General features: G+C 38.5%; 2 protein-coding genes across 9 annotated transcripts in view; one reads left to right on the plus strand and one right to left on the minus strand.

The window, feature by feature from the left end:
* PRDM2 (PR/SET domain 2) overlaps nucleotides 1-11,437 on the minus strand; it is a 76,392-nt gene extending 64,955 nt beyond the window's left edge. For all 4 annotated transcript variants that reach the window (XM_075113667.1, XM_075113665.1, XM_075113669.1 and 1 more), the window contains exons 1-2: nucleotides 11,329-11,437; nucleotides 3,464-3,537 (exon numbers count right to left, since the gene is read on the minus strand). In XM_075113667.1, coding sequence (XP_074969768.1) covers nucleotides 3,464-3,472 — 9 coding nt within the window. In that variant the 5' untranslated portion in view covers nucleotides 3,473-3,537; nucleotides 11,329-11,437. The remainder of the gene's footprint in view (nucleotides 1-3,463; nucleotides 3,538-11,328) is intronic.
* A 1,917-nt stretch (nucleotides 11,438-13,354) lies between these two features.
* The window catches only part of LRRC38 (leucine rich repeat containing 38), a 69,299-nt gene continuing 58,761 nt past the window's right edge, over nucleotides 13,355-23,892 (plus strand). For 4 of the 5 annotated variants that reach the window (XR_012663683.1, XR_012663685.1, XR_012663686.1 and 1 more), the window contains exons 1-3: nucleotides 13,355-13,463; nucleotides 13,921-13,981; nucleotides 18,409-18,503. The gene's annotated coding sequence lies outside the window, so the exon portion shown is untranslated. Of the gene's footprint in view, nucleotides 13,464-13,920; nucleotides 13,982-15,514; nucleotides 15,790-18,408; nucleotides 18,504-23,892 lie in introns of those variants that run through there. The other variant, XR_012663687.1, reaches the window with a different exon arrangement.

The following is a 23,892-nucleotide window of genomic DNA, read 5'->3' on the forward strand; positions in this document are numbered from 1 at the left end:
AGTGCAATCTCATTTTATTTGCAATTTAAATGTAGCTACTTAAAATATGTTCCAGATCACAACTTGTCCCCAAGGAATGTCTGTCTACCAAAAGAAGAAACACTATATTTCAATCACTTTTCCACCAACATTTAACAATAACATTTAAATTTATTCTTCTGTTTAAAAAATTCACCTCTTGATAAGGATAGTGCACTGGTGCATGTACTACAGCCAACTTTTGCATTTAACTGAAGTCCTAATACAGTATTTTTCACTCCCTCCAAGACTGCAATTTTGAATACAAAAGCACTTGAAGCTTATTTCACTTTTAAGCTTCTTACTCTGAAGTTCATCAGAAATACTACTTTGCCAGCATTCAGATTAGCTGGGGTAAAGTGACTTAAGAACAATGCCAAAAAATCATTTGAGGGCTAAAGGGCTGCCTTAACCGAAACTATCTTTTCCTGCTTGCATCGAATTCAGAGTCCAACTGCTTTGGCAGTACCTTTCAACACACTGATTAAACACTTTTTCACACCACTATCAATATAACTGTACCTATGGAGCAACCACAAATTAGACTATACCGTTACAAGCAGTATTTAAGCAGAGTAGAACCAGCACCTGCAACAAGATGTTCACAGATGATCAGAGATTAGAATGGAAAAGGAAAAAAAAATATCCTGAAATTTGTAATGAATGACAAACCTTCAGTTAGTGTCATGTTTTGGTGGAAATAGGATAAGATAAAGGAAAAGATAAAGGAAAGGATGCCATTGAAGAGAGACATGGCAGAGACGTCAGAAGAGGTGAAAAGGAGATGACGCCACTAAGGAAGACTGCTGACACAAACAGCCAGCTAGCACAAGGCAGGTAAGTCAGAGGCAGAAAGGTCTCTGCTTGTCCTTACCTGGCTACCCCTCTTTGCAGCAATCTCACTGTGTGTGCTTGAAAATTAGAGATGTATCAGAAATATTTGAAATAATCATTGAAAAATTCAGAGGGAATGGGGGGGAAGGAGTTCTAGTACAAGTGCAGGTATAATTAGTTAACATATGGCTTCACCATTTTTTAAATAACAACCCATGCTGTTTTCCAGGTAACAACCTTCTTCCTACTCTACCTTAATGCAGTCTCAGATGTGGTAAATGCTACCAATCAAACCCCCATGTTTGCTTGGGTTCTTTTAAAATAAATTATTCAGCATCTCAATTACATTCATCAGAATGAAGTAGTTTACATATTAAAGGCAGATGTCTTTTTAAAACAGATAGAGAACGCACACTGTCTATCCTGAGACAGCAATTTTCCAAGAAACCCAAAAATATTAATTCCAGTGACAGCTGCTTTTTTTTTTTTTAATCCTTCTCCTCCTTACAAGAAAGCCATATCAAAGTACTTATGAAAAGGTTTTCCTTCACTACTTCAAGATTTCTATGGGATACACAACAAAACTAGCAGTCTTTCCATATAAGCCAAATTAACAATAGCCCAATTAGTTTCAGGGTCACTGAAGTCACACAAAAAGCAGAGACAAGCAGAATGAAAGAAATATGAGAACAGAGCACTTGAAAGACGTTTGGCATCAGGCAAAAACATTTCTTATACAGACCTGGCACTACAACTTGTCAACAGTGAATGAAATGACAAGGGCACTGCAAGAAAAAAACACCACAGGGTTGATGCTAAATACACACTTAATACAAATGGTAATTGAACAATAAAATGCCATGAGAGCTCTGTACACTTTGGAAACCAAATGCGAGAGCCAGAAACACCAAGAAGGACTCTAAGCTACTGTAACTACTCCCAGAAGCAGGGCCAGCTCATTATTTCATTGTAAGAGGACGTACATCAGCGCTGCATAAGCAATATTAGCAGTCACAACAAGAAAGATGAAGACTTTGTTTTCACACAGCACAGAAATCTTAGTTCTAGAAACGGATTGGCGGGGACAGAGGGACACAACAGACAGAACACGAGGGGACATGGACACACAAATGGGAAGGAAACAGCCAATGAGAGCAGTTAAGATCTACAGCTTTCAGAACTTTAGTAGAATCCAAAGCTTATCAGAACTGCTAATAAAGCAGGATTATTATTCAAGCAGACAGAGCAATAGGCTGTTTGCGTCATGCCACTGAGTGCATTCGAAACAAACCTTTCAGGTGAAAAAATTTCAAGTCTCATTAGAAATAAATTGTGAAGCAACAGTTAACCCAGCTACCCTAAACTAGACTACTAATGCTTCGAAGGGTGCTAATGCAAATGTTATTTGTACTATATATATAAGATGATTTATAATTTTGTATAGATATAATACAAATACAACACCTATTCTAAGGCTCTGATAGAGATTATATTTTGCTTTTTACTTTTAAATACACATATATATATTGATGATTTTTCACTTTAAATCAGAGGAAAAAAGCAACTGGAAACATCCAACCAAGCCATTTCACACTGTAATTACATATATTTTGTATATACTTCTATAACTTTAGTGAGAACATACTTCAGCAAAGCGCTAATTGTATTCAATGCTGCTGCTGATCAAATATGGGCATAAAGGGTAATAAAAGCACTTATTAGGTTCAGGCATCAATAAAAAAGTATACAAAGCATTTTACATAACTGTGTACTGTGGCTGTTTCTGGCTACAAAAGCTTCTGTTCGTAGCCAACTTTTTTAGCAAATTTAAAATGGCACTCCTTCAGTGTAATATCCCGCGTTCACATTCCCACGCCACAGGGACTTTGTAAGATCATCCAAAGAGAAGTACTCAGAGAAAAATTTAAGGCAATATGTACTTTTTCTGTAAGTAATTCTTTAAGGAATACAATTGTGCATGACAGACAAACAGATGTATAATTCCTACTTGGACAGACAAATGCAAAATGAAATCATGTACACTTGACATTGATTAAAACAACACCCTCCGGTCCAGATATTCTTGCATCCATATAGTAGAGCACTGCATCACAAAAGAAATACACTCTCCCAGTCTTTTCACCTGATTCTAGGGGAAATGCTTAGGGTTCTGGGAAAGTGTAAAACTTCCCGATCAATCAATTTCTGAGACAGATGGGTCACCGCACATTTGAAACAGTAAAGTGGTGAAAAAAAAACATTAAAAACAAAATGGAAGCCTTCAATTTTCAAGGCACTTTTATAAGGAGCTGAATTATTACCAAAAACCTCAGGACAAAATAGATTTTTCTAGAGAGGTGTCCTTATAGGAGGTGCCAGCAGTAATAACTCACAGGCTGCTGAAGGGAATTCACACACACAAAAAACTTAAATCCATGAAATAAAATAAATCTCACAAGCATACACGCTGTGGAAAGGAGGATTATGAAATTTAATGGCACTGAAGATTTTAAAGAACAATTCTTTTCTAGAGGACTATTTACTTTTCTTATTAATAATTAACTGTTCTAACATCTAGAATATTTTGATAAAGTCTTACATTTATACTCACCTGATTCATTTTGAATTCCTTTTGTGTTCTGAAAAGATACACACAACAAAGAAACTCCCTTGATTACATGAGCCCTAAAAAGAAAAACAGACAATTGTAACACGTACCTACCTACAAAATAAAAACTGAATTGAAAGTACACACAGACCTGTAGTTTCTCTTCCTAAAGCATTTGTCACAAAGCAGCATATTGCTTTATTAAAAAAATCTGCTCCAACCTATAGTTTTGTTATTATAGCTCAAATGCCTATCAATACTCTCAAGGCAGATATGTGTCATTAATCTTTCTCCCAGTTTTAACTGATGATGCAACAGAAATGTGTTCAAGTATGATTGTTCCATTTGTTCTTAAAAACAAGTTAGTTTGCTCAAGATTGAGTACTTTTAAGAACTTCAGGAGTCAGATCTCTTCAGAATTTAATATCAAAGCATTATGAAAGACCTTAAGTGGGTTCCAAATTAACAAAATGCATGTGCTTGAGCCTCCACTCTCCCGTATTAGAAACAGGAAATTCTTCCTTAAAGCTGGGCCTTTTATTAAGGTATTTTATTACACTAACACATTTGGCCTGAGATTTTGAAAGATTTCTTAGTTCAAGTAGGCATCAAGTTTGGAAACTCATGACTTATGACAAAACTAATCAGAACGATGCCATATCTAAGAGTCCAGTACATCAACTCGCTTCCCTCTGGTTTGTTTTTTTTTTTTTAAATACATACAAAAAAGCATTATTGCTGGAAACACTATCCCTCCTGGTGTCGTATACAATTTTCAATAAATGAACAGTACCCTTTTTGAAGGTTAACTGGTACCTAAACACGTAAAGTACTGCTATTTCTTCCCCCTTTTAGTTTTCTTATTATAACAGCAATTAACTAATTTTTACTACTTTATACAAACACTATAATTTAATTTAAAATACAGTCAAGCAAAATATACTCCAAATGAATTTCATATAATCCTTCACATCTTTGCACTGCAAGAATTCTTAATGCTGCATAACAACAGTGAAAATACTGCCACGCTTCACACAGAAGTTGCAATGCTTAAGAAATTCAGAAGAAAAGGAAAAACTTTCTTGAAAAGGATATTTCTATTGTATACAGCTCTTCCAGGATTAACTCCTTTTGTCCTGACATTTCCATACTACGTTAGCGTTTAGACAAACAGATGACATATCTGTATTTCAGTTCCAGTTTTGCAACTGGTGCTGTGGGATTTACATTTTGCCAGCAAAGACCCGTTACAGGATGAGGAGCTCCATCTGAGCAGCTTTTAAACATCTGAAGAAAAATATTCCTTTTGGAACATACGATTACAACTTTCTAACTTATTTCAGTACATCTGCCAAATACAAATCAATTCCTAGGAATGATACATCCCAAGCATTTGATTTTCTAAAATTTTCTCCGCCACTGATGGAGCACATAGTCAGCACCTAGAAACTACCGAACAAGTAGGGAACGCTCCCCAGGTTTCATCGCTCGTTACAGTCACTCCTGAGATTGTTATATCTTGCCATGACAATAGCGTCCCCTTGGCTCTAAGTTTCTCCTGCATTAGCGCACAGTTGTTTCTCACTTGTCTTCCACATACCCTTTACTTCCCTCAGCTTCAATATCTTAACTCATTTCCCCTCCTGACAAACACGACTTCTACTTCAGACATTTTTACGCAAATGCTTTAGGCAAATGGTTTCTGAAATTTGATCCACAGACTGCCTGTCATCTGCTGAAAGTCGCCTTAGCACATGGAAATGCTGATTAAAGAAAAAGCAAAAGTTGGAGTCAGTATAAACCTCTGTACTTGGGATGAGGCCTGAGTAACAGCAAAAAATCCAGAGCTCTTTTATTCATTGTTCATTGGGACAATACCCACACAATGTCAATTTACAAATGAAATATTTTGGATAGCAAGAGAGGCATCAAAACATTTCCTAGTGTGAAAAACAACTTATTTTTAGTGACAAATGTCTTGCTTTTCTATACTTGGCTAGAAAACAAAAAAACAATTACTTATGTAAAGACAACAAAAGCAAGAACCTTTTACTGACATGATTTTAGAGCACAGCTTCATGCGCTACTATGGCTGTAGCATACACGTTTAAGTGGTTATTGTCTCCAGCCGCCTATTTCTACCTTTTCTTCTTCCTCTCACTGAAGATTATCAGTCCCTCAACGACAAGGGCTTAACTGTTCACATAACCATTTTCTACCATGGTTCTGCAAAGCGATTTAAAAAAACCTACTGTAAGAAATGCACATATGTTACCCTGCAGTAAATGACAGTCATCTGACATACATACGTGATTTTCAACACTGAATAAATGAGGAAGGCATTTAACCCAGAACTCCAGATATGTAAAGGCTATAAGGATTTAAAGTGCTGTCTTACAGAAGCAAACATTCAATACCATCACTACTCAGCCACTGAATGCAAAGAATTTACACAAGTAAATATCAATTAAGTGATGGGTTGAAGGGGTCAATGCTCAAGGAAAGTCCTGTCAAGCTGAAAATTTCCTAAGCTGAGCTTTCCTACCCAAGTTGTTAAATTAGTCAAAAATTTGTAACGAAGTAAAATATTTTTTTTAGTTTGTTTCATTTGAGCAGTAAAAATACACTTTTCTTGCATTTTATATACTCATTCAAAATTATTTTGTTTAGAATTAATACTGTTTTCAATGAATTTTCAAAACAAAAAATAAGCCTGGTATTTAAAAAAAAAAATTTTAAATGCTTTATTCAGCTTTTTTATAGAACTGGTTATACCCGAACCTCCCAATGATATTTCTTAGGAAAATATGACAAATCTGAACATACTGATGTATTTAAAAGTCCACATAACACAGTTTAGGTAGATTCCTAACAGACTGTGCTACTCTATACTCTTCCAGCTACAAGTTACCAGAGGAACCAGTTGACCATAAAATATGATCAGATGAGAAATTAAGCTACAGTAAACCAAAAGCTTCAACAACTATTTATGAAGCTATTTATTTAAAACACACACTTCACCTTAAAATTTTACGCCTGCAGTTCTGACAAGTTACACATATGAGCTGAAAAAATGCCTGAAAATATTTTCCCACCTTTCCTCCCTTCCTCCATGTTACCTATTTTGTTAGCAATGAACTCAACTATGTGGAAAGCAAGATTAATTGCACTGTGGAAAAAAAATTAAAGAGTATATGCAGATTTATATACAGTCATTGGTTTTCTTTCCACCTAAATGAAACGTGACTTAAGAACAGAAGACCAAGTATCTGTAACACTAAATTTGGGGTTTAACTTCTAGCGCACAAAGGTCAACAAAAACAAGAAAACATGAACAAATTCTAGAACTGCTGCACAAATATTAGTTCCCCATATGATCAATGGCTACCAACAACGTATTTACCCTTGCCACTGCAAGCAGGAACAGGCTTTCATTTCAGCCACTAATGACTTTTTAGTTACACAGTCAAGCCCAATGCAAGATTTTCCAGGAAAGCCCCAAATAAAATGATACTGCTCTGATTTGTCATCAGGGGAACTGTGATATGTTAAGTTTAAAGAAGTGATGATGACCACATTAAATCAGTCTTAAAGTTAGCAATAATCTACAGCTGTGTTAGTACTTTGAAAAAGTCCCATTAGCAGCTCCATCAAATAGAGGTAACAGCTATTTCCATTCAACCTTTCCTCCATACTCAACAGCAACATACACCTGCACCTACCTGTCAAAACCTGAATAACATCAGGTAGATGTTAATAACATCTACCACAGTAAACCCTGAAGATTCACCAAAGTCCTTAAGATAAAGGTTCTACGCCAAAAATGAAGCCTGCTCACCAGTAACCTGCATTTTTAAAATTAATTTCCAGAAAACATTGCCAAATCATATTTACTTCAAACCACTACCTACTACTGTATCTCACAAGTACAAAAATACTATGCCCTTTCTCAAGGCATTACAGCATCTGGGAAACAAACACAAGAGAAAAGATCTATTGCATCATGTAATCCTCAGAAAAGTGTATTTAGAAAGGCTCACTGTTAGGCAACAAATTATATTTCTTTAGATAAGAACATAAAAGGCATACATACTTGAGGAAACAGTGTGGTCACTCAAACAAAATGCATGTAACAAAAAAACCATTTTGACCTTCTTTCTGAACTCTACACTTAAGAACTTTAAATATTCCCTTACAAAAACAAAAAGAAACCAAACTTACTGAGAATAAAGTTTGCAAACAAGAGCAAGCAATTGTTTACAAAGCCAACATTACAGATCATCTTTTTCAAACTAAATCAGATGGTACTTCTAGTAGGCATTCTGAGGTTGTACTAAATAGTCTATTATCTGATTTTTATAAGCCATATTTATCGTTTCTGTATGTGGGGCTTTTTTTTTTTTAGAAAATCAAAGAATCAAAAAGCATTTTGAAAGATAATCTTGCTTCCAATTCAGAGAAAGGAAAAAACAGGCATAAGAATATCAATCCTGGTCTGGAAGCTGAAAATGGGACACAAATTACATCACTGCTCTGGTAAAAACATGTTCCTTGCAGAACCAGGAACAAAACTTGAAAGTCTCAACAGCCTGCTTTCCTAATGACCAGGGGGTCGGGCTGGGATACTGCAGGGCTTTGGAAATTGCCTTTTCCTTTGTTTTAGTTTTCAGTTGCAGCACTTTTTTTTTTTTTTTTTTTACATCTGGACATTTATCATTTTTTCAATTCAATACCAAAATACTCTAATCCATAAATTTTCAATGTATTTGGTGAAATAAATCTTGCCAAAAAAGAATTTTAAATTCACGTTAACTCTGAGAGATTAAAATATGTCTTTGATAGAAACAAGAAGCACTATCTATGGACACTTAATTGCAAAGACAACATTTTCAGTTACTCAAGACTTCTAGAAGAAGAATGGAGGAAAACAAAATAGGCAAACAATGATTTTCTGAACACTAAAATCTATGACCTATTGTCCATTAGGAAAAAAAAGCTTTGCTTACTGCCATGTAACCAAACTGTTATACCTCAGAAAGGTTTCTTCAGATAACCATGCCAAGATATCACCAACAGAAAAATAAAACCTGAGTTTATTAATTAAACAGCAACTGGTCAAGAGAAGCAACAGAAAATAAGAAGTCTCTAACAGCTGCAAATATCCAGAAATGCCATTCCAGTCTTCACACATACGTACAACTTTTAATGCTACTTGCAAAGAGAGTAAATAGAAATGAAAATTTTCTCAGACAAGTACGTTGCTGATTTACTACCACTACGTGTAGAACCCCATTTCAGTCATTTGTTTTTACAATACAGGACTCAGCCTCCCTCTTTTGTCTATGGGCATGCTTTATACAGAGGCAGATAAGAAATATTTTTCCAGCTAGGAAGACAATCAGAGAAAATCACATTGGCAAGAGAAGTTATTTCACTGGGGGGGAGTCATTAAGTATCAGGATCATACCTGCCCTTTCACAAGTTCAACAGCAAATATACTGCAGTACTTTAAAAAGCTATGCCAGTGCAGATATTCAACACGTACGAGTTTATGAACTCCAGCTGTTTATAAATCCCTGATAAAAACCATACAAGTAGCAGTCTCCAATCTCCACCAGGAAGCAAATGACTCATGATGACCAAAGGTACCATGCTGTTCCTATAAGCCATAGATTATCTTTATCTTTTCCTGGTTTGAGATCCTCATTCTTGACTTGTCTGAGATCCTCAGTCTTGCAGGCACACTGCAAATAAACTATCAGCAGGATACTAATGGTACAGAAATACATTACCAGAATGATCATCTCTAAATCTCTCTGAACTTCTGGTTTCAACAGGCAGCCACATAGTATGCAACAATATTCAAATCTCCTTTTTATATACTATTACTTGTTTACACCCCTAAGGATCAAGGCATTTATATGAAGCAGTGAAACAGGGACATGACTGCACTAGAGGATGGACTTCAAGAGCCGTTTTAGTTTTTACAGAAAAATAGTAGTTAACTTTCTGCTTTACTACCCTTCCATGTTCAAGCAAATATTCACATAGAACAATATGGATGGGTTATACAAATGTACATAAGCACTTCATCATCCTTCACCAGTCTTCCACGCTAATCTGGAAGGTGGTGTTCTTCGGATCCCCATATCTACACTAAACAAGCATCAATTCAGGAATCTCTAAACACCATACTCATCATGGCATTTCTACCTAACATATTTTATCCATAGCAGTGATCTGTCTTTTATTTAACATAACTAGGGTTTCACTAAGGGAAAGTTGGCTTCATTTTTGAGACCATAGACATTATCTATATGCCATGGGCAGACAGGCTGCTGAGACCCTTCTGCCCTAGCAAATCCTGGCAGCTATATGCTTGAAAACCAATAGGTACCACTCCATGGCTCTCGTTGCTGTCTCTACAAGTCTAGTAGTTCTTTTGTTTCTTAAACATCAGTCCCCCCATCTATCAGTGATGCAGTTCTCTATCTGAAGAGTGCCGATGCCATCTCTGATACACCATCACGTATTTCAACAGTTGGAAGAGCTGGAGACCTCTCTGTCTATACCAAGGAAAGCATACGTGAATCCTTAACATGCACATCATTTTTATTAAAATGTGACAAGTGTCAAAAGACAACAACATGATAGTCACATACCAGAGTGTTGTGCGTCTCCAACTCTCCTAATCTACTTAGTATGTGTGAATAAACTGAAAGACTTTGCATCCAAATAACATGCCCAAAGTCAAGAGCCTAGACAGGGAAGAGCAAACTGGAGTGGCATCAGACATGCAAACAGCCCTATTGTTTTCAAGAGCTGCCCATTGTTGATTACTCAAATGTAAAATAAGAAAAATATTTCTCTTGCCACTGAACCATCAGAGAGCAGGTGCAACACGACACCTTCCCTTCCTTTTTCAACAGTTGAAAACAATTTAATGTTTTCTTTACTATTTCAAAATGGAAATTTTACAGTATCACATGAATTTGGAACCACTAGAAACTTTACTGCAGCCTTCAGCTACCTGCTCATGACAGTTACCAGCAGCGCTCCACACGCTGCTCTGGCTTCAAATACTTGAAGATACTCATCTTGATCTCTCCTAGATGCCTCGCACACACATTTTATCTCTCACCCCAAACATTCTCCCCCATGGTACCACTGCATCTTCACAAAGAAACCTCCGATTTATGGAACATGTCCTATGAAAGGCATTTCCAGTGAGGAAACCAATCCTAAAACTCCTTTCTCCAAGCCCCCGCGCGCCCAGCTGGGCAGACAATTGATCCGCAGCGGGCTTTATGGCCCGCGAATCACCTAAACTTTTGAAGACCATGTCTTACGAACGATTTGGAAGACAACAGTTATCTCGCAACGTCAGGCTGGCAGCGGTTATAGAGCCCTGCTTTGCCAGCTGACACCTCCGGGGCAGTACTTTCAAGGAAAAAAAAACAAAACCTGAAAGGGCAGCCCAGGGGATGGAGCACCTTCTTCGAGCCGGCCTCTGCCGCCACCCTCCTCCCGCGCCCCGGCTTCCACTCCCCGGCCCCCTGCTCTCCACAAGGCTCCCCCGCCGCCGGCTCCCGCGGGGCGCAAGTCCCGCATTCACTCCTCTCACACCTGCTGCCGCCACCTTCCCGCGGGCCCCCCCCGGGGCGGCTCCACCCCCCCGAAGGAGGCTCCTCGGCGCGCCGGGCCGGGCCGCCGCCGCCGTCCCCTCCTCCCGCGGCGGGCCCCCTCCCAGCCGCGCCCCCGGCGCCGCGCCGCTGGCTCTGCCCACCGCCCCCACGCCCCGTCCCGCCCTCCGGCGCGGCGGCGCCCGCGGGCAGGGTGCCGGGGCCCCCCCGCCGCCTCCCTCTCACCTGCGCCGCTGCCGCCGCCTGCGGCCCGCCTGGGAGCGGCGCGGAGCGGCCTCAGCTCCGGCACCATCCGGGCGCCATTTTGTCTCCAGCCTCGGAAGTGACGTTGGGGGGAGGCCAGCGGGCAGGTTCCCCCCGCCGCGGGACCCCCTCCGGAGCGGGGCCGCCGCCCCGCCTCGGCTCCCGGCCGCCCCCACGCACCCCCTGCACCCCCAGTATTTCCCCGAGGCCGCCTCAGCTCATCCGGAGCTGGCCTTCGCACCGCGGCCTCCGGCCACCACCCTGATCCCAGACAATGAGCTGTGGAGGAGAGCAGGTTCTCTTTCCCTATTTCCCTTTTTTTTTTTTTTTTTTGCGCCCTGTTTTCCTTCTTTTCGTAGTAACGCAGCTCCGCAGGGAGGTGGTTTCTTCGCCTCTGACTGAAAACAAAAAAGCGGCTGAGGGGAAATTATTTGAATAGCTGGAGGCGATGTACGGAACGATCGGACCCCCCGAGGAGGCGCGGGCCGTTTCTCTGCGCTGGCGGTCTCGGGCTGAGACCCGTTTTGCTGCACATAGACTGTGCTGTCCCGTGTAAATCAAGCTTTGATCACTGTCGTTTCTGAGCAAGTACCTGAGAGGAGGGAAAAAAAAAGCCCATAGTCGCCGCCTGAGCCATGTTCGTATCTGTATGTCAGGGCATAACAGTGTCTCCCTTTCTTCTATTTGAATAGCAAAATGGTTTTCTCTCTCACTTAAATGTTGTATTCATAGTACTGTCAAAGATATGTAATCTTCTGGGCTAGGACTGGGGTTTTTTTTTTACACGGAAAGATTAAGAATTTGTCATCTTCCAGAGGAAAACCTTCTGAATGAAACCCATAGGAGATGGGAGTCGTTAATACAGTTACAGATTAGAGGTCTAAAGTTCAGAAATTTCTTACATTTCTTTTTATTATTTTGATTTCACATTCATTGTGCATGTACACGAAAGACTAACATTAAAACTGTCATTAAGCTGACACACGAAGTGTTCATATAGTACCAGGCAGATGAGTCCTATTCCACAAAGCTGGAAGGTTTCCTTAGCAAGTAGCCAAGCAAATCACCTGCCTACCCACTGTTGTCAAAGTGAAGCTTTTTAAAACAATCCACCATATTTCCAAACACAGCTACAAAGATAACCTTTCAAGCGTAAGGAAAGCGCACACTCTGAAGCCAGAGAATTTGAATGCCTCTGTGGTAGTTCTTAACTTTGCCAAGCAACAGCAAGCTGAACAATAACAGGGCACGGTGCTCTTCCCACCTGGAGCGCTCAGGATGGGTTTATATTTCAAAATGTTGCTTAAGTATACCAAAATCTGTTTTGAAACCTCTAATTTTAGTAGTAACAAATCCTCATATAAATACATTTATCTTATTAGGCTAGATTAATTCTAATTTAGCTATATTAACATTTCATTCTATAAAAAAGCTAGACTAACTACACCTGTGTAAGTTTTGGGGTTATTTTAAAAAAAAACAAGGCTCCCAATTTGACCTGTTAGAGCCTTATGCCTACAACAGAGAAAACAAAAATGTAGGACAAAATACGTACCATATCAGCTAGAGTATGAATGTTTCGACCTTCAAGGTTATTAAGTACAAAGTTTCCCAAAAGTATCACAAATAATACCAATTATGACTTTCCTCAACATACTTATAGCTCTAGAAGTTTCATAAAAAGCTCAAAACACACCCCTTTTAAAAAATGAGTTACCTATTGCATTCTTATTTAACTTTTTTTCCTGTATTCTAGAGGTATTGTTATTGAGACTGTAAACCTAGGCAGGGTAGGTATCAACAAATTAACCAACAAACTTAGAGTACGAAATACAAAACATTGATATTTTTAACATTGCCTTACAGTTTATTCATTGTATTTCATTTTTATAACTTCATTACTACAGTAGTAATGTTTACTCACTCATTTAAGACTGAAAAGAGTAAAGCCTTTTTATCACATACTGATACTACTTCTCTACTCCTTCCTGGTCAAAGCTGTATTGACTCTTCAGAGGCTTCATTTGAAGACTCACCCTGCTGCTGATTGGAGGTGTCACTTTAAAAGGCACTGTGCAAGAGCCCAGTAGTTTTAGGCTGAAAGCTAGAGTGTGAAGGTGAGTTTCTTTTCAGTAAAGCTGCCTTTCTTTCTTTTCCTGTGTTTTTTTTTATTTCCTTATAGATTTTTGCTTAGTTTTGTATAGTGATAAAGTGGGAATGTTGTATAGCTGAGATTACTTTTTTGGTTTGTACTTGGCTTAATTAAGGATTTTAAGAATATTTTTTTGTTGTATCTTAGTATTAAGTGCTTATTCTTGAACAGCTTTTTTAATGGATGGCTTTTAAACTTTGTTTCTGCTTGTTTAAGAATGTAGCTTTATTTCTTATTGTGTGATAAAGCATTGGTTTAATGTACAATGCTAAACTAATATGAAATTGTTTATAGCTGTATAATTGCTTATGAAGACTATCTAACTCTTGCTTTTAACACTTATGACTTACTTTATTAACTAGGTTTTTTTTGTTGGGCTTTTGCTGGTTTTTTTTTTTTTGTTTTTTTTTTTTATATTGTAGGTGAAGAAAGGACTCCTGGAAAGCTGGAGCTCTGAGCTACCTAGAGACAGCCTTTTCTCAGGTAGCTTGTGCCAACTGTTTGCTTTTATGTATGTAATTACTACTAATACAAGGTTATGGTTTTATGATAATAGAAGTTAATGCTTTCAAAACATTCTCATTAAAGTTCATAGTTTCTTGGGAGGTTTATGTTGTAAGTGTTAGACTTTTGAATGCTAAGACAAACTATATTACTCAAAAATTTTTTTTTTAGTCTGTTAGTTAATAGTCTTTAACTGTTATGAAAGAGTAAGTAAAAACAAAGAATCTATGTGTTAAAGAGCTTGCTAATCACTCCTTAAGACAGGATAGTCTTGTAGATTGATTTGCATTTACTTTATTTGTAAGGAACTCAGCCTTGCAGGTGTTTTAAAGAACTGGGTTTTTTCCAGTCAAAAGTCTTAGCATAGAAGATAATATTCATTCAATATCTGTATGAAATGTAGCTGTCATAAGCATATTATGTGTGTGACTGCAAAAAGTGGGAGAAACTTGTCTGGTGCTGTTAGTTTATCAGTAGTCTTGGTAATGAACAGTTGGAACATTATTATCAGAATAAGTTGTGTGTAGTGCTGGTCTTCCCATAGGTTTTCCAAAGCCCTTTGCTCAACTGTGTCAGCTCTTCAGTAGTAAATATGCTGTTGTACCTGTATCCTTGTTTCCATTCCTGTTCACAGGGGTGCGCAGTCTCTTCTAGGCTTGATATCTGCAATTTTCATTATCCCCCAAGACCTTTCAAAGAATGAAAAGGCTATTCAGTGCATTAAAGAAATTGCAGATTAATAGGAAATTTTTTGGTCAGAAGCAAGCATCACTACTATATACATAGTAGAAGGTTCTCGTTTAGTACCACATAGTATAGCATTTCTGTCTGTGTCTTGCAGCAGATTCTTTTTCTTGTCAAAATTCAGGACAATAGAAGTAATATGGAGAAAAGATAAAGCATGAAAGAGAAGTGAGTGGAAAGAGGTAGGGTACTTCTGTCTGCTAGAAGTCTCATCAAAAGCTTTGAAAATACTGTATTGAGTCTGTCTGCCTGTAGCCCAGCCCCTACATCATAATAATGAATTAGTAATAAAAACAGATGTGACAACAAGCCAATTATCAATGCTCTAGATCTCAGGGTAAAGATGAGGATTCCTGTGATGAATAGTAGCTTGTGGATGTCGTAGTGGAAGTACTTACCTGACAAAGTATAGGAACTTCTACTGTACACAGTAGAAAAAATGAACACACAAGGGATGCAAGTAAGCCACACTGCAAATACAACAGCATCTATGTGAAATGCTTGGTGAATCTTTTATAAGGGTATCATTGGATAATGTTAGTTGTGTGTGCTAATAAATCACTTGGGAAATACACACTTTGCTTTTGGAATTGCTTCAAATAACTTGAGGGTGGTTGTTATGCTGTCTAATAGTAATACTGATCTCTTTAGGTGTTGGTGGGACTCAAACCAAAAAAGGGTAGATGGGAGGCATTAAAATTGCTTTGTAGAATCCTTGTATTGTTCATGCAGTGACTTGTGGACTAAACTCTATAATCATCTTCACAGATTTCTGTTGCCTTTTGAGACCCAAGAAAAGGGAGTCGTGTGATATCCACAAACACACAATTCCACTTTATCTGCGAAAGTAGACTTGAAGATTTGGAGAAACCTGAGGCATAAGGCATGATTTGTCAGCTCAGTATTACATATATTGAACTACAGGGATTCCAATTATTCTGCCTTAGGGGCCTCACTGGTAGTTTCCCAGCCTGTGTATTTTTGGCTTATCCCATCACTCTTAGTCTAAGCAGCTGTGCTTTGCTCAAGTGTTAATAGACACTATTGTTTTCCAACTAGCTGTCACTTAACCAGTTATATATTTAGTCTGTATGCCTTGAGTGTGGGTAAAATACCTCTGTACCTTCAGTACAGTTTTTTTCATATGTTTCTAACGTAGTGAGACCCATAATCCTGTAATCAAGCCTGGCTTTCCCTGTTTTATTGTTAATTGTCCAAGTTCCAAATCACTTACGCTTTTCTGTGCTGCTGTGATTCAGTTAATATTTAGCTTTTAAAGGTGAAAGGTGGATCAGAAAGATGCTGGTATTTAACACCTTTTCTTTTAAAGAAATGTAAGAGCCATGTGAGGTGGCTGAATCTGGTGTATGTCCTTCTTTTATACATTAACAATGTAATAATTTCTTTAATAACTGCTGCTTTTCACAGATAGAATGTTAGGTGTTATTTCAATGCTTTGCCTGAAACAACACACTAGCAAAGGGAAAATTTGGATGAGACTCACTCTTGTTATGCCGTAAGGCCTTCCTAACATTTGAAAGGAGGCTGAGGATCTCTGTAGTATGGACAGTATGTTTTTAAAGCTATGGCAGGCTCCAATGGGCAGGATCTTTCTCATAGTTCAAAGCTACGTTTCTCTCAGGAGCTAGTGTTTATCTCAACTGCAATAGCTAGAGTACTGACAAAAATGGAGTTTCTTATGTGGACAAAGGGATTTGTAGTTCAGGAGTGGCATTGTATGCTTATCTGCAAAAGGTGAAAAAGAATGTAGAGGAGCAAAATGCTGTTTTATCTCTAGCCTGGGATAATATTGCTAGTTTGGAGTCATTAAATAGTAGAAACTCACATTATTTATCAATATTTCAGCATGTCACTCGTGATGTAGAAATGTTCTATGTATGAATCCTAGGGCTCTCAAGCTGCTCATTTAAATTATAAATGTCTCTGTGAAGCTTAGTGCAATGTGCTATCTTCTCAGTGAGAAATGCTGTAGCAGGCCCCTCACCCCTTGTTTTCAGAGGTATCGAAAACCAGTGAGGCTAACAGACTGGCAGCATTAAAAAGGCAGGTGACAGATTTTGGCTAATTGTGAGGGGAACAGGAAGGAAACATCCATTGTTACAATAAAAATACAGCTTCCAATATCAACCGTGTCTCAAACACTCTTCTATGGCTTCCTTGTAGTATTCTTCACTGGTATCAGGGCACATCTGTGACCGTTGATACTGTTTGTCCAGAACCCATCACTCAATCACACTGAACGAGAGATCAAGCTGTCTAGTTTTGGCATAGCTTGTGTTGGTCTTTGCTCCTCTCTTGCCCCTCTTTATTGCTGGATAGACTCCTCAATTTTCTTTGTGTGGAAGTTTTTGCTTTTCTTATGTTGTGTAGTCATCTCTTTGTGCTTGAAGCTTAGGAAGGTCTGGCTATGTGTGTAGAAGTCATCTTTTTTTCCCCTGCATTTACACTGAGAATATATACCACCTGGTGGTGGTCCCGTGGACTTGCACTTCAATTTACGCTATTTCTGGTGGTCAGAGAAGCCTACAAATCTTTAGCTGATTAAAGTTCTGAACACTTAAATTTTTTCAGTATTCTGCAAATATCAGTATTGCTGCTATTGTGCTCTCCAAAATCATGAGTTAGCCTTTCAGGTTATTTTATGCTTAAGCATTCAGGCACCTAAAATCAGCGTGTGGGGGAGACAAATACCAGCAAAAACTTTTCTTGTAAATCTGGATGTCTGACTGAATATGTTCAGGGTGACTGAAAAGATTACTCCTATGTGGCTAGAGACAGGGAACTCCTTGTGTGTAGAAGTCTTGGCATGAGCCATGGCAGGAGAAAATATTTCTATAAAAGGTTTTTCTTATCAGAGGGTCTGAAGTAGCCTTGAAACTAGCTAGACCCACGTGATACCAATATGGCCAGTTCCTCTCTTGTTCCAGTTAACAAGGTCTCTGTTATCAAAACTTCCTGGGCTATTCTAGTTTGTCCTTAAATGTAGGACACACTGTGCTGCATGTTATGGCTTAAACTAATCATTTTGCTGGTAAAGACAGAGTTACTGGTGCTAGGGTTACTTCTTACTTAAATTCAGAGCTATTAAGTAATATTACAATTTTTTTTTCTAAAACAGCTTTTTTGACAGACAAAGAATTGGCTGAACTACTAAGGTGTTTAGGGAACTTGTGCTTGAAATGACCTGGGGATATGAGATTCTTAAAACTCAAGCACTTTAGTATTCCTGCTTCTTTCACTTCCTTCTGGTTTAGGTAATCCTTTCTAACTTAGCCTCAAGGTCTGAGTTTGTTGCTTGCCTGTTATACTGTAGATATGTCCCTCCTCTGCTGGCCAACAAGTGCTTCTTTTCCTGTAGCTATGGAGAGGTTCCTTTTCAGGAGCGCTTAATGGAATTGATGATATGGTCACACCTAGGTAGTCTTAAATATTTGGTTTCCATATGGATGCTCCAGGTAGCCTTCCCACATTCCCGTATGGATGCTCCAGGTAGCCTTCCCACCATTCCCATATGGCTGACCTTAGCAAAAAGGTAATGCGGATATCTGATGGGGCAGGGTAATGGTGTCAAAGTGATACGACTTCAACATCCCTTGATCACAGGCTGTGGAGCCTAAGACTTTGTTTTCCCTGTTTTACAGGACAGATGACTTCTGTCCAAGAACGAATAGACATGCCTCGCTTGAACATTGCCCTCTCTGGAATTTGAAAGCTGCTGAGGTCTTTAGTTCATCAGGTAAGTTATGTAGGACTTAGTAGGGGTATACTCAGGTGATGGCTAGTAACTGGTTAAAATTCATCTCAATTGCACCCACAGTGACACAGGGATAAAGATAAGGTCTGTTTAAATTTAGGTAGATTTAAACTTATCAACTGACATTGGATTGTATACATTGCAACCCAGAGCAGATGTCTTAGGACCATCTCCGTAAACAAACTTGAATGCTACAGGATTGGGTCCAGAAAATGGATGACCACGAGTTATAAATATTTTTTGTGTTTAAGTTTGAGAGAAGATGCTGGCAATACTCTGGAGAAGGAAAAGCATGGCAAGAATAGTGTTTAACTCTTGTTTTGGCTACCTGCTACTGTGTAGTGACAAGCTGGCTCTGAGGGTGAAATAACACTGAGTATGGGAAAAGCATCTGGTGGTTGTCTGTACTCCTGCTTCTTCCAACTTCTAGCAGCTGGATCAAAAACACTTGAGGTGTGCTATGTAAGTGGTATGACCATACTCTGTCAAACAGATACGTAACTTGGGTTTTGTTGGAAGCATTTTAAAAATAAAATCAGGCTTGATGGCTAGGAGGCAATGTATAATAATATGAAGCTTTTCCATTACAAACATGTTCATTTTTCTTGTAAAAATCCCTTCAGTAATTCTCACCACTAGCTGGTGCTAGGGTACAGTTTACTGAGTGTGCACTCATGGTACATCTGCATTATTAGCCTGCAGTGAGGAGGCCTTCATTTTGGTATTCTGCTTGTGTATTTCTTTATACATTGCTTCTTGTCAAGTCTTAAGTCATTCTTGTGGTTCTTGTTCAGTTTTCTACATGAAGTGCAAGCATGTTTTACCCTCTCAGATACTTCTATTAGTTTCCACTCAGTCAATCAAGCGTGTTTATTGTAGAAGTAAGCTAATTATTAATCATGACAAAATGAGCTAGAAAAATCCATCAGGAAAACTGTTTTCAAGGACTAACTTCATAATTATGAATTAAACCTTTAAGTTCAGCACTTCTAGGTTTAAATGAACAGATGGCAGGGTTTGCCTCCCTGAGTGGTGTTTAATAGTAATGTATGTTTTAATAATTTCATTAATATTTTGTCTCTTGCAAAGAGACAGATCTCAGTGAGTGGTTTCCTCAGGCTAAGTTTAGCTCTGGATCACAGAGGTAACTTTATGTAGCAACTTGTACTATGTAAATTCTCTCACAATTAATAAAGCAAAGGCTGCCTGTTAAAAACATAAGCTGTATTTTATTTTACAACTTACCTTTAAGGGCTGGTTTTTTGGTCAAAATCTCTTGTACCGCCAATTTTTAAAGCTGTGTTGAAGGTGAGAAGTGACCTTTTCTTAATTTTCTTTGTATAAACATTTTGTATTGAGTGTAGGCAGGAAAACCCTGACAGTTCTACAAGTGGCTGTCCCTTGTTTCTCAGCAAATTGCATCAGTGCTAAGTGCACAAGAGAGGACATTGCTTCAAGAAGGAAGCTGGCATGTATATGCTATTCTTGGTTATTACTGCAAATTCAACTCCTGGCGTTTTTTTGTTTTTTTTTTTTTTGCAAAATGGTAGATAGGAAATGAGGAAGAGCTGACATTCCCATCTCTCTTTCCCTTAAGTACACCTGCTGAATCTGCTATTCCATCCCTGTTTCCTGCATAGGATGAATCAAAAATGTCGTGAGGCAAAATATCCACAGGACTCTGAAGGAATGTGTTATTTGAGGATAACATGGTTGATAAAATCAGGAAATGGGGAGTTGCTTCCCAGCTCAAATGAGACATACAGTACTAATTTCCTAAGACAAACATCAGTGCATTTAAAATTGTCTTATTAGAAAATGTTTAGTCATTCCAGAGTAACAGAAATTAATTGCAGCCTTATCTTCCAATAGGAAAGGGAGCAAAGTAAGAGTGATACTGACGCAATGCAGCAACTATCCCAATAATACCTGGGAAAAATAGAAGCTCCGTCTGGTTTTTGAGGAGAAAAATGGTAGAAAGACTATGTCTTATTCTTCAAAGAACCCCTCTGTCCTCTTTCTCCTATGCAGATCAGGAAGCTACTGATGGTTTAAGAAAATGGATATCTCTGTACTACATGAGCCCTTTAATTTTTCCTACAATAGGACTGCCATCTGGTAGCAGCTTAAGGGCAATACTGGCCAGCAACTGAGTTAAATCATTGACTAGAAGTGGATGAACCTAAATCCTTATTAAAACACTTCTTCCTTCTCTCCCTAATACTGCAAGAGCAGCCCAGGGTGAATTAAGTGGTTCCTTATCCTTGTGTTTGTGCTGTGAGATCCCAGATCCCACTTTAGAACTACGATTCTGTGATAACCTGAAGTGTAGACCAGGAAAAGATCAGACCCAGAGCCCCTGAATGCCTGACCTTGGACAAACTTTTTTTTTTCGATACAAACTTCTAATTTGTCAGTACAAAACATTTTTAAGACTTTGTTCCTCTGATGCAAGTTTATCTGAATACTGATGTGGCTTAACATCTGAAACAGCCCCAACAGGTGGGCAAATCCATTGTGTCACTTTAGCTCAATCTGGAAATGTGAATGACAACTAAATTTTAGTGAATACGATGTCTTGCAGTTCTCTACTTTCCCTACTCCTTTCATTTTCCACTTTTTTTGATTTTGAGGGTTCAAAACCAAAACCAGTGTCATCCACAATCATCCTTGCCCAACTGCTTTCTGGAAACGGAACGCAACCTTGAAAATGCATGGAATGTGCAGCACTCCTTGCCTGCTAAGACACTTGCCAATTTAGTATTTACCAGTCTGAAAATCTGAGTTCTTCAGCCTGGAAGAGCCGAACAAGCTACATGATTGAATGGGGATCTTTGTGTTGCAGTCCAACTGTTTGTTGCAGAGCAGGGGGAGCTGTGGGTTTGGTCCGATGCCTAAATCCACAAGCCCTGGACAAAGACACATGGCTAGTGTGATGTTGGGTTTATTTATACGTAAATGCCTCCATGCTGCAGCTGTGAGAGTACAAAGCACTAATTCAGACTTCTCATTATGGCACCTAGAGTCAAGTTACACATCCACTACTACCTTCTGTATCCATCAGTAGTTAACTAATCGTACTGAAGGTCTTGGTATCTACTTTTGTTAATGTTTTAGGTTAAAAAAGGTGTCTGGAAAAGGATGGATATGCTTAACCTGATACTTCTTGTTAAGTAGATGAGTATAAATAACTATAACAATGTCTTCAGGCATGGTGTAGGCCAGTTACAACTTAAGCTTTAAATCGTAGTGGTTCAGCAGTATCTATAATACAGAACTTCAGATGGTGAAGGAGAAATTATTTTTAGATGGAATGTTTGGTTTTGGTTTTTTACCAAAAACAATAAGAGCATACTTCTGACCTGAGGGTTCTTGGTGGATTCGATGTTATTTTTAACCCCCCATGTCCTTTGCTGCTGTCTTACAAGAGTAGTAAGGATCATGTTATCATAAAACATAATGGAACATCACTTCATTTGAACTAATATGAAGCTGTGACAGGACTAGTGTTTAAAGATCCCTGGGTTGGTGGCTTTTTCCTTACCTGTGTTACGACCCTTGGCAAGTCATGCTTTCCTGAACTAGAGGTAGTACTTGCCATCCTCACAGGAATGATACTTCAATGCTTTCAAGTTCGAGAACTTCACAGGAAGTATTAACATGTGGGTTGTACTTACTTTTTAATGAAATAATACATGGTTAAGATACTTGCAATAACATACTGCAGGTGTTCTTGAAATAGTGAATAACTACATTTAAAAGCAATTGCTGCATGTTTTAATTGGTATTTAACTGTAAATGAACGCTTAAACTTATAGGGGTAACTTGAGATCTCTAATTCTTCTGGCTCACACTTAATTATTGCTGGTTTTATTGAATTCATTCTTATGACATTTGCTGTTCTTATAGTGAAAACATGCCTTAGATGAACTCTTGTAAGAATTGTTGTACTGATGCCCAGAAGTATTATAAATATTGATGCATCAAGTCATTACTTTCATGGTATACTACTGCTGTATATCTTCCTGACAGACAAAATACAAGGGGACAACTATGTTTGTGATACCTTTTAGTGACATCTGGCATTCTCACAGGAAGCCTGGTGCCTGCTTGTCTGTTAGGGAGAGTCATGTTCATGACTCAAAGCCAAGCTGCAAAAGGGAATGTTACTGTTACTAACTATAAAGGAATGAATGTGATCAGGAGTAAGGACTTTAAGCTAAAAGCAAGTGTTGATATATAGAGTGTTGTTCTATGTGAATAAAAATCAAACCTGGCCAGCTGGTGAGAATACGGAGCTCTTGTTTCCTGATGTGTTCTCATGCATAGGAAGTCTCCTGACCTTGGGCCTTGATTCTGAAAGCATCTATACTGATCATTCATTTCAGCTTACAGAAGTATTTGCCCTAGGACAATGTGCTGTTTGACTTCTTGCAAAGCAGAAAAGATGTCATCTTCCACATAAATTCTATGAAAAAACACATAGCTTGTGTTCAACCTACCTTTGGAGTTCTGAACTAGTAATGGGAAGCTAGACAATACAGGTCAATGAAAGCTCAGTCACAGAACGCTGCAGTAGTTTGCACATGGAATATGGACCTCTGAATGGATTTTTAGTCTATATTTGTAGATCATTTGTATCGTGAAGTTACAAGAGGGAATTTAAGAATTCTTCTGTAGCATATACATAACATATGACAAAGATTTTCATGAAGAAGCCATTGTTTCTTGAGGTTTGCTATAAGCAAATGGAATGTTCTACCCTTGAGACTTCTAGGCAGCAAGGTGGCATGAATCATCAGAATATTAAATGTATTGGTGTAGCAGCAGTTGCTGTTTCTTCACATTGACAGAATAATGGGGGTCTTGTGATTATTCAGAGCCCTTGCTTTCTTTAGCCATATGGTGAGTATCTTGGACTCCAGCTGATAATCAGAAGGAAATTAATGTCTTCACATTTTTAAAGGTTCAGATTCAGTATGGCACAATATTTAACACTGAGTGTCCAGTGCTGGAAGTCCCCCAAATCATGTTTCAGTGGAGCATGGGCCATTTGGTTATGGGTTGATTTCACCCAAGATTAATAGAACCTTCTTTAAACTGGAGGGCAAAATATAAAGGCACAGTTAAGACCAGAAAATTTAGCTGGTATATGAAGTTAAGATGGCTCTTAGAGATTCTGAAGTAGGAGCAAAGCAGAATTCACCTGAGCAGAATGCAGGCTGTTCAACTGGTGCTATGTACATGATCCGGGAAAACTCTGAACTTCCCAAAAAGTTGTCTACTCTAATTCTGTGCATTTTTCAAATGGGATCTTGTCACTTCTGGCTTAACCAATGTTCAGAACAGGCATAAGAACGGTTTTCTCATT

Source organism: Phalacrocorax aristotelis, chromosome 19 (assembly GCF_949628215.1).
Source record: "Phalacrocorax aristotelis chromosome 19, bGulAri2.1, whole genome shotgun sequence".
Taxonomy (NCBI): Eukaryota; Metazoa; Chordata; class Aves; order Suliformes; family Phalacrocoracidae; genus Phalacrocorax; species Phalacrocorax aristotelis.